General features: G+C 41.6%; 1 protein-coding gene across 8 annotated transcripts in view; it reads left to right on the forward strand.

The window, feature by feature from the left end:
• The window catches only part of Tenm3 (teneurin transmembrane protein 3), a 446,983-nt gene that overhangs the window by 351,534 nt on the left and 79,531 nt on the right, over positions 1 to 15,918 (forward strand). For 5 of the 8 annotated variants that reach the window (XM_085680300.2, XM_087901091.1, XM_085680302.2 and 2 more), the window contains one exon: positions 14,381 to 14,407. The exons of the other annotated variants lie outside the window; for them this stretch is intronic. In XM_085680300.2, coding sequence (XP_085536426.1) covers positions 14,381 to 14,407 — 27 coding nt within the window. The remainder of the gene's footprint in view (positions 1 to 14,380; positions 14,408 to 15,918) is intronic. 8 annotated transcript variants of the gene reach the window in all.

Genomic DNA, 15,918 nt, shown 5'->3' on the forward strand with positions numbered 1-15,918 from the left:
GTTTCTTTTTTCTTGCAGTACTAATTTCATAACAAAAGGATATGAAGTTGTGGGTTCAACTCAGGGATAGCCAGGGTTACCAGCCGTGGCAGGGCTCTGCTTTCTGCCAGTCTTACTTACTGGTCTGTAACCTGATGACTCAGAGATCTAACAAAAGCTGGTTTAAGGTTCTAGTGAGACTTGATTAAGTTGGACTCTATGTTTGTGACATGGTTTAGCCAGGTGGAGTCATTAGATTTCTGCTTCTATAATTCACACCCATGAAACAACAGTGTTGTAATAAACTTGCACTCTTCTATGAAGTTCGTGTGAATTGAATTACAACGTTAACTCTGTAGAATTCTCTTCTGCCCTTCAGAATCTGCACTTTCTATGTCTGATGTACATATGGTGGTGGTATGTATATAGAGAGTACCAAATGATTTAATTCTATCTCATATCATCAAATCCTTAAACAAGAGTTTTCATTTGCCTTTTCTCACTTGGCTTGCTATAGACTTGGTAAAATCATCATCCACTGGGCTGTCTTGGCAGGTTTTCTCTCGTCATGAGGAGAGCTTATTTCTTAGGGTACCCATTTCCTTACCCCTAAGGGTGGGGTGAAATGCGAGCATAGTCAGCGTTTGCTGCTGGAGTCCCTGTGTCTTTGGCCCAGGCTCCCTGGTGTCTGGCCCATCCTTGATGCCGTGATTTCTGAGAAGGCAGGGTGTCTTTGACGTGAGAATGTCCATCCGAGAGCAGCCGTGCCACTAGAGGTGTATTGCTTCATGCGGTGCCTTCGTGACAGATGTATTGCTTAGGGGTCTCTTAATGTGTCCCGTGCTTTAGGAAAGGAACAATGCACAGAGCATCTGAACGTCAGTTGTGAACGTCTGTGCTTGTCTTGTCAGTGCACGGATCTGAGATGACTTACACATTGCCTGTAAGGATGGAGCCTTTGAGGTCTTGCAAAGAAATCTTTCTCGCCTACTTTCCTGGCCCTGATATGATAAACAAACTCAAACTTGTGCTGAGGGATTGATTTCAGATTCCTCTAAAGTCTACCTCCTCTGTTAGAACTCGGATCCCTAATCGGTGCCTAAGTTAAGCCTTTCCTGCCTAACTTTCTGGAAGGCTTCCTGACTTCAGAAGTGTCAGCTTTCAGATAAAATAGAGGGGTAAAGCCCCTGAGATTTTTCTCAAGTGGAAGCTGTACAGAAGATGCCAGTGATTCATGTCGCTTTATGATCTCTTAGATTTCATGAACTACGTCTCGTCCTTAGATCTGAAAATGTTATTCCTTCTTCTCTTACTGTCATCTATGTATTCCCCACCAGAAACTTTGTGGTCTCCTAGTTCGTTTCCGTGGGGACTCAAGCACTCTCTGTGTCGGTGATCTATACGATGGGGAAAGCAACTTGTAAATCATAATCTCCAAGGATTTGGGGGTGCTGCTAGAGTTTGAACTCAAGATTTAACACAAGCAGGCTCTTCGGCTGCTGTATCTGAGCTCTACTCCCAGCCCTCAAGAAATTATTTTAGCCAGGAAGTGGTGGCACACACCTTTAATTCTAGCACTCAGGAGGCAGGTGGATATCTGAGTTCGAGGCCAGCCTGGTCTACAGAGCCAAGTTCTAGGACAGCCAGGGTGGTTACACAGAGAAACCCGGCTTTTTTTTCAGGTATTATTATTATTATTATTATTATTATTAGAAATTTTCACCTCCGTCCTTCCTCCCATTTCCCTCTCCTTCCCTCAATCCCCCCACTCTCCAGTCCAAACCCGGCCTTTTAAAAAAAAAATTTAATCCATTAACTTAAATTAACATGTTATACAACCGACTTTTTAAATACAAACATATCTGTGACTAAAATTTGCATTGTTCCTAAAATCACATGCTTGTCTTAAGTGACTTTATTTTGTTGTGTTTTTTGAAAGACATTATCTGATGGAAGGGAGGAAGACACTTACTTTCCACCCCCTAAAGACTTAATAATTCACGGCTATAATAGGAATAAGATGGCAAGAGGCAGATGAGCAGGATAATTCCATTTTGTAATAGAAACAAACGAACAATAGGCTAACAGGAAAATACGATATACATTGATTGCTGTACAAGTGCATGGTAGTCACACATAGTATGAAAAGTCAAGAGTCATCTTAAGTATAAAAAGCTGCAGAAAAATATTGAGACTTAGAGTTTGGGGGGAAAATGGCAACAAGAAGGATTTGGCGCCTGGAGGCTCCCAAGTGGTGCCTCCCTGGGGATGGGGGCGGGGTGACATGCTCAGAAGAAATGCAGAAAAGGCATCTGCACTGACACTGCCTAGGATGGCTGTCTATGACGGAGCCTCTATGGGCAGGTGTCAGACCTGTGATCCCTTTTTTCTAAAAATAAACTTGATTGAATAAGATGCTTGTGGTGTCCAGGACACACCACTCCTCCAGAAGAAAGGCACCTCAGGTAGATCAAGCAAGCAACTTCAGAGACATCCCCCTCCCCACCCAAAAGGGAGAGGTAGGTAGGAGGAGGTCCTAGGGACCCTGTTCACCTTCAATTCAAAGGACTAAATGCACAAAGCCACATACTTTGAAACAACATTTCTTGTGTCCTAACGCTGAATAGAAGCCTATCGAGCTATATGAATTTTGTATCGTTTTGTTTTGTTTAACACTTGCCATTTAGTCCCGTGCTAACACACTGGAATATCTTTTCAGAGTCATTTAAGGTCTTAATTACCCCTAAAACTTAGCATCTGGGCGGCTTTAAAACTCAATTGGCTGGATATACAATTGAATAGGAAATAAAACTGAAAATATTCTCTTCGGTTTTTGCCAAGTTCATCAGAAGCCTTTTTGTTGAAAAGTTAAGGTCCGTGGCATTTGGGAGTGAAAGCAGGTGCAAAATATTCTTTTCAACTAATTCAGGGTATGAGCCAGGAAGGGAAAAGCTTTAAAGTTGCTGCATGTTCCCAAAACCCTACCCAGGTAACTTAAAGTGCCAGGCAGGTAAGGGGGTAGTAATATGAATTTAAAGTGATTTTTCATATAGACTAAGATTGACACTATACTAAGGAAGTCAATAAAATATTGGCTGGAAGCGGGGGCTGGGAAGATTGGTCACTGAGTAAAGTGCTTGTCGCACAAGCGTGAGGATTGGGTTCAAATTGTCAGCACCCATGTTAAAAGCTCAGCATGGTTAATGCTCCTGTAATCCCAGTACTGGGAGGCAGAGACAGGAGGATGACTGGGGTTTGCTGGCCAGATGGTCTAGCCAGTCAGTGACCACAAGGCTTAGTGAGATACCTTACCTCAAGGATGGATGGATGGGTGGGTAGGTGGGTAGGTAAGCAGATGGATAGAGAGATGGTAGGTAGATAGATGTAAGATAGATAGATGATAGATAGATAGATAGATAGATAGATAGATAGATAGATAGATAGATAGATAGATGATAGATGTCAGATAGATAGATGTAAGATAGGTAGATAGATAGATGTCAGATAAATAGATAGATAGATAGATAGATAGATAGATAGATAGATAGATAGATAGATAGATAGATAGATGTAAGATAGATGGATAGATAGACAGACAGACAGATAAATAATCACATGCACACTCACTACACACATGACACAGAGGAAATTTTGATTCACTTTACTGTAAGGGTGAAAGAATTAAGCCCACAATTACAAACATCTGCTTCCTCCCCTACACGGTGCTGAGCAGTGTACTTTCAGTGTCAGAATTTCTCTTTAGCATGGGTGAACCTGGCAAGTTGAAGTCAGCCTCTTTTCATCTTGGCTAAGTTGGTTTCCTTTCGTCAGCCTGTTTTTGTTCTTTGCTTTTGGTTTTCATCTGTATAAACTTTTTCTAACTTTATTAGTTCTTTGAGAGTTTCACACACATTTTAAGAGTATTCAACCCCATTTCCCTAACCACCCACCTTCGTGTCCATCTTTGTAGCCCATAGGACCAATTTGTCCTGCCCAAATAAACTTAGAGGTGTGCTCTTCCGCCAGAGTGTGGTCAGCCTACCAGGGCCTTCACCCATGGAGAGAACCATCTCTCCCTCTTCCAGCAGCCAACAGTTGCCAACAGCTCAGGGGTGGGGCGCGGTGCACAACTCCCACTTCTACGCTGGGATTTGGTCTGGCTTGAGCTGGCCTGGCCTTGTGTATGCTGTCACAACCATGGTGGCCCCTTAAGTGCAGCTGCCCTGCTGTGTCCAGCCGTCCCCCACCTCTCAATCCTATGCTCTTTCTGCCCCCTCTTCCACAATGATCTCTGAGCCTCAGAGGAGAGAGTCGAGGACTAAACATTCCTCATTCTGGTTCTTTATACCTCGGCCAGCTGTGGGTCTCTGTCTTGCACTGTGTACTGCAGATTGAAGAAGACATGAGACATAGGTTCCTTAACAGGTCACGAGGACATACCTAATTTCAAAAGACAAGTTTACCTGGACTGGTAGTTCGTACAGAAGCAGTGGCTCCCCCCCACCCTTACATATTTACTGTGTCCACAGATAATGGTGTGACTGAAGCTGATTTTTTTTTCCCTATGGTTTTTCATGAGAGGGTTGTTGACCCTCTCCTGTTTGAGTGCCTTTTTAATGAAGCTGGGAAACAACTGTCTGAACTATGGCTGTCGTTTCTGGGATTTAACAGGCATGTGCCTTGGGTAAATTAAAGAGCAAAGGAGGTCCTTAAATATGAATACATTGCCAGATGCTTCTCCATTAAACTCCATTGGTTGGATGAAATTAGTAAATAATTATGTTGGTGGGGAACCTACTATCTCCAAATGTAATATAATGTCTTCCTTTAACAACCGAGCTTAATTTTTTCCTATCCACCAAATTAGTTTTTAGGGCAATCTACATTGCAAATTGACCGATTTGCATGAAAACCATGCCTACTTGTTCTGATTTGTCAACACCTCTTTTTTTTTAAAAAAAAAAAAAAGCAGTCTTTAACATTAAGCACTGGTGGGTAAAACCATCTGCTTATGGAACTCGCCCTGCAGCTCCATCAGTGAGCGCACGAGACAGGTTACAGCTGTTTAATTGTTACGGTGCCGAATGACTCCCTTTCTCTCCAAAATTAATATTTATGTATGCGTGCATAGAAAGCATGTGGTTAAACACAAGTGATCTAATTGTGAATTAGTGACAGCAGGTATTCATTCGTTAGTCCCCACATGCACAGTGAAGTACAACGTAGCGCGTGTCACGTTTGGTCCAGCTCTTGTCTGGTTAAGATGAATCCCCAGTAATGGTTGAGTCATGCACGTGGGCCATCCACTTCCTTTGCACGGAAAGGAAAATGGCACCTCTCGCTGTCATCAAATGCATAAAGGAAGCCATCCATGTAGAAATTTCATGGGCTGTGACTCTTTCTGGTGCTTCAGCCTGCTGTCCTTTGTGTTGTGACCAGTGTAAGCCCAGGTCACACGGGGAAAGTCTAGACAGACAAGTTCGTGTGCACGCGTCCCCCACAATGCTGAGAAGCTTGGCTGAGGTTGGACTTCCTTTATTCCGAAGTGGTGAGACACAGATTTAAATTTACAGCAGGCTGCTATAAAAGTTAACAATGTATATTCCATCTGCTCAGTACATTTCATGGTGAAAATAAGTTGAAAAAATCCCCAGCGAACTCACAATCTATGGAGAGAGACGTACATGGAAAAGAGAGAAGTTAAAGGCCTCGGTTTCCATATAGTCCCTGCCGAAGTAGACCAGACTTCCGAGTAGATTGTTCGGATACTTATGTGAATACTCAAACTCATTTAGAAAATGTTAATGTATCTTCCTGAAGTGTAATTACTGGTGAAGTAGTGGTGTGATTTCATCTAAAATGCTGAATCCCAAATTAATTAATATTGTATAGCTAAGACAACAGAAGTGTTTGAGTGACGAGGAAGAAGAAAACTTTTTTATTCACACGCACACACACACACACACACACACACACACACACACACACACACGGAATTGTGACCCCTCTCAGTGAAGGAACTCATTCATCTAGAGAATGTTCCTACCAAAGAGTATATATTGAGCTGGGTGTGAAGAGCCCATCCGAGCCTTTGTATGCTCGAACACATTTCATGCCGTATGCAAAGCAAATCACTAGCGCCTCCGAGTTCATCCACTTCAAGTCAAACTTTCCCCTTCTTTATGGTTTCTTAAAATAAGTTATCTCATGAGTCATGGTTTTTCTAATAGAGACTATGAGTAAGATGAATTAATAATGCCTGGCATCTGTTGAGTATATACCATGGGCTGGGAAACCCCAGTTTGGAGAACGCATCCGTATACCTTCTCTATGTATGTACTGCTAAAATACATGATACCCTATTCCACATCCATGAGCCGTCCCTAGCTCGTGGCTGAAGCATCAGCCTAGACCGTCTGATGAAGCATTTCCAATTGCTCCTGCGTGTTTGCATTTTTTGCAGGATTATTTTTCCCTGTAATAAACTCATAGCTGTTTGTCATAAAAGTCTGAATCGCCGTAGGAACAGGTGAAAACAGTGATAGCAACTGGCTCAGTAATAAAATGCCATGTTTTTAGGAGTTATCTTTCAGAAAAGTTTGGAAGATTTGAACGATATCTCTTAGCAGAACTTAGAGTTTGTCAAATAGAAATAACAGAGAAAAATAGTTTAAAGAACGTTAATTTATATTGGGAAGGACTTAAGGAAGCTGGAAACTACTTATTGTAAAGCATATATATCTCCTTGCAAAATTTAATTTTCTATCCAATTTTTATGTCACCCGAAATTATTAGGCTAAATACTTTATATTGGCCACTGAACAATTTACTTGTATAAAATTGATAGATTAGATTTGTCACCAATATCTTCTCATTGGTAGTGGGGGAGGCATAAAAAGTTCCTGGGTGTATACCCATACGTACCTTCTCACTTCAGATACGAGAAAATGACATCCTTGCTGAGGCATCTTTTAAAGAGTTATATGATTACTTCTACATTTTCATCAATAAGTTATAGTTTATCTGGGATGAGTGAAGAGGACAGTTTGCTTTTTTAATCAGTGGTCTCCTAAATAAAAAGTAAATGGACATAAGAAAGACCCACTGTGGTTTACTCACCTAACTAACATTCTACAATTTTTTCTTTCTTTTTCATTTTTTAACATTACTTTTTACTTAGTGAGGCTGGATTTCGTGTCACCCAGGATGGCCACAAGCTCTGTAAGCCACAGAATGTGACTTTGAACCTCTGGTGGGAGATGAGCGTTGGGGTTGCAGGCACGCCCCACCATGCCTAGTCTGTGCAATGCTGGGGATTGCACCCTGGACTTCGTCCGCCTTAGGAAGCACTCTAGCAGCTGAGCTACACTTCCAGCCCAGATTTTCCTTAGGTATTGAATTTCCAAAATAGACAAAGACTAGTGAGGTAATGATTTCATGAAATTAGAAGAGGTAGTGATACATGACCTCTTCTGAATGGATCAGACTAGCTTTATTTACAGTGCACAGGCTCTGGGGTTCTTATTTCAACACTTCAAATATCTAATTGTTGGCATAAAGATTGAAAGCATGTGTTTGTATGTTCTGAGGCTTGAACTCAGTGTCTTACCCATGGTAAGCATGAACTCTACAAGTGAACCACATCCCTAACCATCTGTACTGAATGAATTTGTCCTGTGATTTGAACCAAGGATTTTCGCACATACTTTACATGTGCTCTATATTGAGCTGCACCCTCAGCCTGTATAATATTTTATAAAGATTAGCAGCGCTCTCTGACTAGTGTCATTTCCATCTCAGAATACTCAAATATACCTGTTCTTCCTCTCCCCACCCTTGGAATCTACAAAATCCTAAGACGTGTTTTCCCTATGTCATTTGGTAAACTCGAGGGCTGAAAGCTAAAGGAGACGTGTGTTGGTGACGTATTTCTGTATGTGGCCCAGCAGAAGGAATCTGCTGCCATATCCAGAGGACTATTACAAAGTTCGAGGCAGTGTGTGCCAGACAGTAGGCTTCTTTTGGGGCAAGTTCTGCAGATGCCTACCTCAGTGTATCTGTGCTGGCATTCTGTGTCCCTCTGTGGCCACCTTTGTAAACATATGGTCCTCAGTCAGGCAGAGGATTTTAAAATGAAGGAAACACCAAATCCTGTCTGTCCTATATGAGGTCCTGGATCTCACAATGGTGCCTTCCCAACAGTCCTGACCTTACAAAATGAGGCTGTTCTCAGGGCATCTTCTCACTGTGATCTGAATTACGCTAGCTCAGCTTAAATCAGGAAGTGTTTCATTTCACTCTTTGGGGATGCCTTGTTTTAAGTAACAGTCCAAACCAAAGCATGGTCTTCTGCCTGGGTAGGTGATGTAAGGAACAATATATTCATCTAGAAAATTTATGCATCAAATTTCCAAACTTAAGAAAAACACCCACAGATGGGGGAGGAACAATACCCAAACTTTCCATGACATTTGAAGCAGGTCTTCCTAAGAGTTCCAGTTTTACAGAGTCAATGGTCTCTAAAAATTCACACTGATACACATAATCACCCACTCTATTCTTCTTTATCTGACACCATCTCACACTTACTAGATGCTGAAATTCAGATTCATTGGCTTTCCTAGATGGTGTAGAAACATTTCAAATTCTTTCCCATAATCTTAGAATAAGAATTCTGTTCTTTTTTTAAAGCATATTTTAATGGACCTAAGTAAACTATTTAAGAATATAAAATTGTTTTATGGTGTTTAAAATTATATCGGTATCATAATCCTTTATGGTGTGGTAATCAGTAATAAAACAGAGCTGTGAGTACCAATTAAGGAACATCAACTCAATGGGTATGCAGCCTGCATGCTGATTTAAACGGGTGCTGATTGGAATAAATGGATTTAATATGTACTTATTTGCAGACGGTGGCTTCTCTGTCACCCTACTAGGACTGGTACATGAATAATCTACGAATGTTACTTACTTACAACTTTAATGAGATACTAATGTGAATCATTTTTTTTTAAATCTATGTTCCAGAAATTATGAAGCACACAATGCTAAATACAAAATCTGCCCTCCGCTCCAAGGACGCTGCAGTTAGAGCCAGAGTGAAGAAGGGGGTCCTTGTTTTGCCCCGCACTCCTCTGGCTGAGTTAGCCTTTTCCAAAGATAGGACCCCAAGATTTGATTGTTGTGATTTAAGAGAGAAATATTTCCAGCATTCTTGATCCTCTATTACTTGTGTCTGTCTAACTTAAACCTGAGAGTCAATTCAGCAGTCCCCTGAAAATACTGTGCTGTTTAATAAGTTTCGACCAAGCTCTCTGTTGACAGCAGAAACAGTGGAACCATTCCTTACCACACACATCAGCAGCTATGCACACCCAGACACTTTCTGTCCCCGTGCCCCACGCCGACCCCATGAGCTACTTAATATACATGGAACCAATGTGCCTGCCTTGGTTGCTTCTCTGTGTTTATGAGAATCAGGTGGAAGGGAAGCAAATTCGGAATTAATATCATTCCAAGTAGACTTCCAGACACCCCCATTCCTCCCCTAAGAAGGCGTGTGCACTCCTTTGACCTCCTTTTGAAGGGAACAGCCTTCTTGGGATGCGCGGCTGAGCAGGTCCCCTGGTGCAGCGTTTATAGGTCAGCTGAACTGCCTCTGGTCTGGACTGTGTTTAACATTTGTTTTCATCCCTTTTATTGTCTGTGTATTTGTCCTCGCTTGCCTACCGGTTTCTCAGATTGCAGGTTACAGAAGTTCTTATCAGAGAGCGATAAGATCCTCTTCCCTACACCCGGATGTCGCCCGTTTAATAGCTAAAGCTAGCTTGCAGTCAGTCTTGCTTCCTTTCATCTGCAATGCTGAAATAATGATTTCCACCTTGTCCCATCTTCTCATTCAAGTAAATCCCTTGGCCAATCCCAAAGCAGCTGATGCATCTTCTCTGCCCCAAGAAAGTACACGGTTCTGGGTCCTCCAAGCTGTAAGCGTCACTCACTTAGTGAAAACGTGAGCTTTGGTGTCCTGACTGGGGTGATGCCTTTGCCAGTTGCCAGGGATTTGATCCTAGATGAGTCATGCTGGTCCTGTGTGTCAGTCTCTTTGTCCCTAAAGTGGGAAAGGTAACAGTGCTGCCTCTTAACACGAAGAAGGGTGGAAACGCATCAACTGCGGTATTGTAGATGCTTAGCATAGCTCACGTATAATTAGCAGTCGTAAATGGCGGTTCCTGCTAACACTGCTGCCTGTGAATAAGTGGCTTAGGGTGAGAGTGAGACACTCATGGGTGACAGACTTGTAAACGGGGTGATTCCCACTTTCTCTTCGTACCCAGTGGGTAGCTTCCTCATAGAACATACTAAAACTTTATAAGACATGTGTTTAATCACTTCCTGTAACACATGTTAAAACCATATGGACCAGGCAGCAAGAGTGCATTGGCTACCCCAATTCTAATGGGAAATATTTGCACGTTAAGTCATATACACACATTTATGTAATTCATTAAAGCGGCATCTTTTCGTGATACTCCTTAGCTGAACTGGCAAGGAGTGCTGTACCTTCCTACTCTGTGTTAGGAATGAATTGTAACCTGTGAGCAGGTACCCTTCAAAGAGCCGTATAGCCCAGACCCATTACTAACCGGGAAGATAAGAGAATATTTTTTTTGAGGTCCGTCCACCTCCATGTATCTCCCTCCAAACACAATGAGAAGGCTTAGAGGGAGAAAGAATTCTGTTTTAAAAGAACACCGAGAGAAGCGTGTGCAAACGACTCTGGGCCAGCCCTCTGCTTTGCTGATATTGAAAGCTTATAGACTAGTTATATGATTATAATGTGCTCTGATTGATATAGTTTGATGAGCCAAATCTTTCACACCCAACCCTTCCCAGTCTTTGCCCGCCAGCACGTAGACTTGGGACCTCTAGAGCAAACTTGAAACCTGCATAGTAGTTCATTTGCTGTGTCCCAGGGCTGATTGTGCATCTGGATACATTTGGAAAGAGAGACAGTTAAAGCCACGAATTGGGCACAGCCTTTAAAAGATGTCTCCGTCCTGACCTTTAGAGTGACCTCCCCTGACAGTCTTCTCTGTTAACCAGGTTGGGCTTTGAGTCACTAGGAGACAGAGGCCCACCTCTGCATAGAACTGTGAGGGGATTTCCAGAGGGGACCGTGGGAGGAATATCTGCTCCAAATACCACCAACATGGACTGGGGACTTGAATGGATTTTTTTTTAAGGAAAAGACAGCTGAGCATCCATATTCCCGTTTCTCTGTTTCCTGGTCAGTCAGGATGTAAACTGGTCTGCACCTCCCCACCTTCCCTGCCCTGTTGGCCTAGCAACCCCGACAAACAGCTGAAAGGAATCATTCAGTCCCTTAGTTTCTGACCGGCATTTTTGTCATGGATTGCAAAACTAACTCATACCACTCCAAGAAGCCGTGTAGAAGGTATCTAAAGGAAGGTGGCGCTGCCCCACAGCTTTGGTAAAGATACATCTTGCTAGATACAGAATGATTACACTGTATTTCCAGTCCCCCTTCAGCAGTACTTCCTACTGGGAAAAGAAATTATTCCTGAATCCCAAAGACAACGGGGATTTTCCACTATGTGTCGAGCCAGGCAGCCCACGTCGCTGGCTGTGTACCCGGCACTCGATGGCGCCCCTTTCTTGCCCTTCACCAGTATTTTCTGACTCACCTACACTTGCATCCTAAGCTGGTGATGAAGATGAAATACATGAATAATACAAAGTGCTTAACCAAACAGCATAAACTAAGCCTTCTCACAGCCTTTAGGAAACAAGGCTTCAGGACCAGAGCACCCCATACGGGTTTGACAGTCTTTTTGAAACTGGTCTAAACCATCGATCTGGGTCACAGGTAGATATGTGGAAACAATTAATATACCTGCCAAGTATGCATAATCTGCAAGACATTCAGAAGCAGAACTCACAGAAAAATCTGGAATTATCTTGACCCCTTGCGTTTGTAGGATGTGTAGAATCCATCTGGCACCTGTTCTCTCAGATACAAACTCCAAAATAAGTTTTAAGAGTCGTCGCCCTACAAGAAACGTGGAGACGTTCTCCCTGTGTTCCCTGTGTTCTGCATGGGTTCTCTTAAAAGACAAATACTCTAAAGGCCAAGGAAAGCGTTTCGTGAGCAGAACATAATAATAGCAATTTTTAAAGACTAGCACCCACCTATAAAAAAGTTCCATTCACTTAAAAAAAAAACTTTAAAACTTAGTAGATCTAGTTAGCATTTTTTTTTAACTTTAAGTTAAAATATTCACTTTCAGAGTAATTTTTCTATAACTTGGTGTGCACCTCGGCAACTGTTAGGTAGATTAATTTTTAACTATTCTGTATTGTTTTTACGATTATAGTTCCTAATGGCTTCTTACAGCATACCTGCAGTTTTCTGCTTATTTCCTGTACTGGCTTCTATGATGATGTTAATGTTAGTTCTTTTCATAATTATTTTAACCTTGTGTATCCACATTTCCTTTCAATTCTCCATTATTGAGAATCAGGCTTTTGAGGTATCAGAAATTTCACTCTTCAAAGTAAAATATAAGCCATTGTTTTTCTCTGTTTTAAGCTATCGTGGTGATTCTTTATGACATTGAATATGCTCCTTCTGAGATGAAAATGATAAATCTTGGTGTCATATCCTCCGTACAAGTATTTTTATAGCTGATTTTTAGTTTTTCATGAATGCTGTGTTAAGTATTTCTAATATTTAAGGTGTTGTGCTAACTATGATTTTTGTGTTCTTTTAAACGCATTTTCTGTTTTCAGCTCCTCCTCCGGTGTCCACCTGACCCCTTGACAACCCCACCTTTACTATAAATCCATCCATCGCTTTGCACAATTGACTTTGTTTGCTAAATTAACACGACTGACTGCTCAGAGAAAATTCAGGCCCTCTTAAAACTTCTAATCCAGATCAGAATTTAGCCGGGTTCTTTCTTTTGGTTACATTAACTGTAGCTGATCTGATATGAAAACATATGATATACTCACCAACTGTAATCAGTGGAACTAATTTTTATAAAGTAAGAATTCCCTTGGAAATGCTACCCTGCCTGACTTGAAAATGCTCGATTATTAATATCATTATGGTTATGTGCAGATCGTCAAGTGAGCTATTGCAGGAAGAACTGTTGCAGATTCCATAATACTTAGCAGGAATGATTAAAAATGTGTATCTGTGTCATGATGCAGTAATACTTTTCTCATTTGGTGCTTAAGAGATGAATTATGCTTTACTAAGGTATTGCGGAGTAGGACGTAAAGCCATTCCTTCTCTCACCTTAATTTCCCTGGTAGTGGATTGTCAATCAGCCATAAACGTTCTTATTTCTAAAGGCAATTCAGGAGCCTCTAATGGAATCCTGTGGCAAGCAAAGGATCTTTTCATATACACAGTACAGATGTGTCAAAACCACTTACGGGTTTGTCTACCCACACAGCACAGCCAGCAGACCTGAGCGTCTCACGTGAGAGTTAGGATTTAAATCATTCTCTTAAGAGTGCCGCTGCCCCTTGTGTGTATTGGTAATGAAGAATAATCATCATAAGCATCTTTGAAAAGCAATTTTAGATCATTAAAGATGTATGAATTTGGACAAAGCAAGAAAATTTGAGGTTTATTAAGAATATATTAGGTCTCTAGCATGAGTGAAGGGAGAGAGGCTTTATGTCTTGGGAAGAAATAGTACAAGGGCAGTGAGGAACACAGTCGGGGTCCAGCTGGGCCTGTAAACCTGTTGAGAAAAGCAGAGCCTATTTCAAGATGGTTTTTGAGACGAAACAAGGTCTGAGACCACTCCTGTCCGCTAACGGACTGCATATGTGATCCATCTTGTGAACCTGGCATGGAGCCAAGGCTACCGGCGACTCCTCCAGGGCTTCATATGCCTTTGCCAAGTAGAATGGAAATGTTTGTCGGGGGGGTTCTTCCTTTCTTTCCTTTCCCTGTTGCTTATTTATTTATTAACTATTAAATTTTGATTACTGTAGATTTCATAGCAGTAAGTTTCCAAAAATCCTTTAGTCATAAAGACCAGAGTCTACTGGTTCTACTTAGCGGGAGTCTTAACAAGTCATGAAAGCGTGCCTGTTTTCCAACCAGCCGGTGCAGGGATGTGTTGGCATCCGCCAGACTGACCCCTAAAGTGTAGTTCCTGGCCTCGTGACGGCATTGACTAAAATCGACCATAGTGCATTTTTAGACGATTCGAAGGGCCTCTCTGTCATGTGATGTGGATTCTGTGTCAGCTGCAACTACACAATTTGCATGTGAATTCTGAAATTTTCCTTGTCCCATGTGACACTTCTGAAATGTCTGTCTGTTCTTTTTTTTTTTCCTCTTTTAATTCCCAAGCTCACTATTTGGATAAGATAGTTAAAGGTACTGTATTTCTACTCTTTGTTGACGTATCTGCATTAATAACTGCATAGTTGTGTATCAGATTGCGCTAGGTGTAACAGTAGACTACTTCATGCATATTTTTGTAAATTATAACTTGGGATTACATTATGTGACATGCTTCGTATTTAAAGCACTGAGACTTAAATTGTCTGTGTCTCATTTTTTTTTACAATTTTGGGGTTCTCGCAGGTTTCATTTCTTATTTAAAACAATAGTTTTCACTAAAACCAAAACTGAAGATTGCAGTGCATTTGCTGTTTTTTGTTTTATTTTGCTTCAAAATCTTCATTGTTAGTAATTCAGCTAATGAGCTTTAAATTATAAATTAAAGAATCCTGACTACTGTTACCACAGACTAAGAATTGCCACTCTCAAGAACATTCTGGCTAACGTATATGGAGAGAGAAAGATCTCAGTTAGCCTCAGACGGAAACCTCTTTGGCTTTTTCTAAACATATCCAAATATACAGACGATATCATAATTTGTGTTTTGTTATCTTTTATCAAACTACAAAATCTCATGCACGCTGTTGCATCAGACAACGCTGCTCAGCAAAAAACAGCAGAGTCTCGGGTCTTCAGTTAGCGTAGACACGGGTGGAAGAATGTTGTACGCCGAGAAAACCCCTCCCTCCCTCTCCTCGGAATACCTATTTTCTTCTCCTTGTATGTGCTTTCCATTAGAATATGAAAATATTCATGGCAATATCCAGGCTTTCCTATCCTAGTTCCGTGTGCAAGCAGCAAGTCCTGCGCATGGGCAGAGGGGCAATTAAATACTTTCTTCCAATAAAAGCCACAGGAGAACACACCTGTAAGGAAAACCTACCCTTTCTATATCGGATAACCTAACCCATAGATACAGACGGTAACTGTCTGAAACCAAAATAAGCAGCAAAATTAATTTCATCCTGGCCTGACGGTGTCCCTGTGTATAATTTAGTTAGACTGCCCAGACAGTCTTCTTCCTGTGGACTCTAATTGTCAGCACTTAGGAAACGGACTGTCTCTGAGGAATTTCCTCTCACGTTCCTCTCTGGACACCAATACGTGACTAATCCTCTGGAATACCGATGTGAACGTCTTACAACCGTTTGCTCCTTTTAATCTTCGATCCGAAACAAGCGGGGTCATTTTCGTGATCAGGAGCTATGTAACACACCCCAGTTGCTGGAGCAAGTTTTCTATTACCTGTCCTTTGCACAGATGATGACCAATTAGCCCAAGAGACTTGGTTACAGGCCAGGTCCTTGCAGGAGCCCAGAGCATTCGATCCTTGCCTCTGTCAGTGCCGTGTCACACTCATGAACAGGGACTGCAGAATCTGCCTGAGTGTCATCTCTCATAAGTAGACCATGTTGGCTGCATGCCAGTTGTCATCCGTAGCAAGTGACAAAATTTGGTTTTTTTGGGGGAAAAAAAAATTATGTTAGACTGAAACCATTCTCGATTTTGGATATATTAAATTAATTATCTCCCAAATTTTCCCT

Source organism: Myodes glareolus, chromosome 23, assembly GCF_982192425.1.
Source record: "Myodes glareolus chromosome 23, mMyoGla1.1, whole genome shotgun sequence".
In the NCBI taxonomy this organism is placed as follows: domain Eukaryota; kingdom Metazoa; phylum Chordata; class Mammalia; order Rodentia; family Cricetidae; genus Myodes; species Myodes glareolus.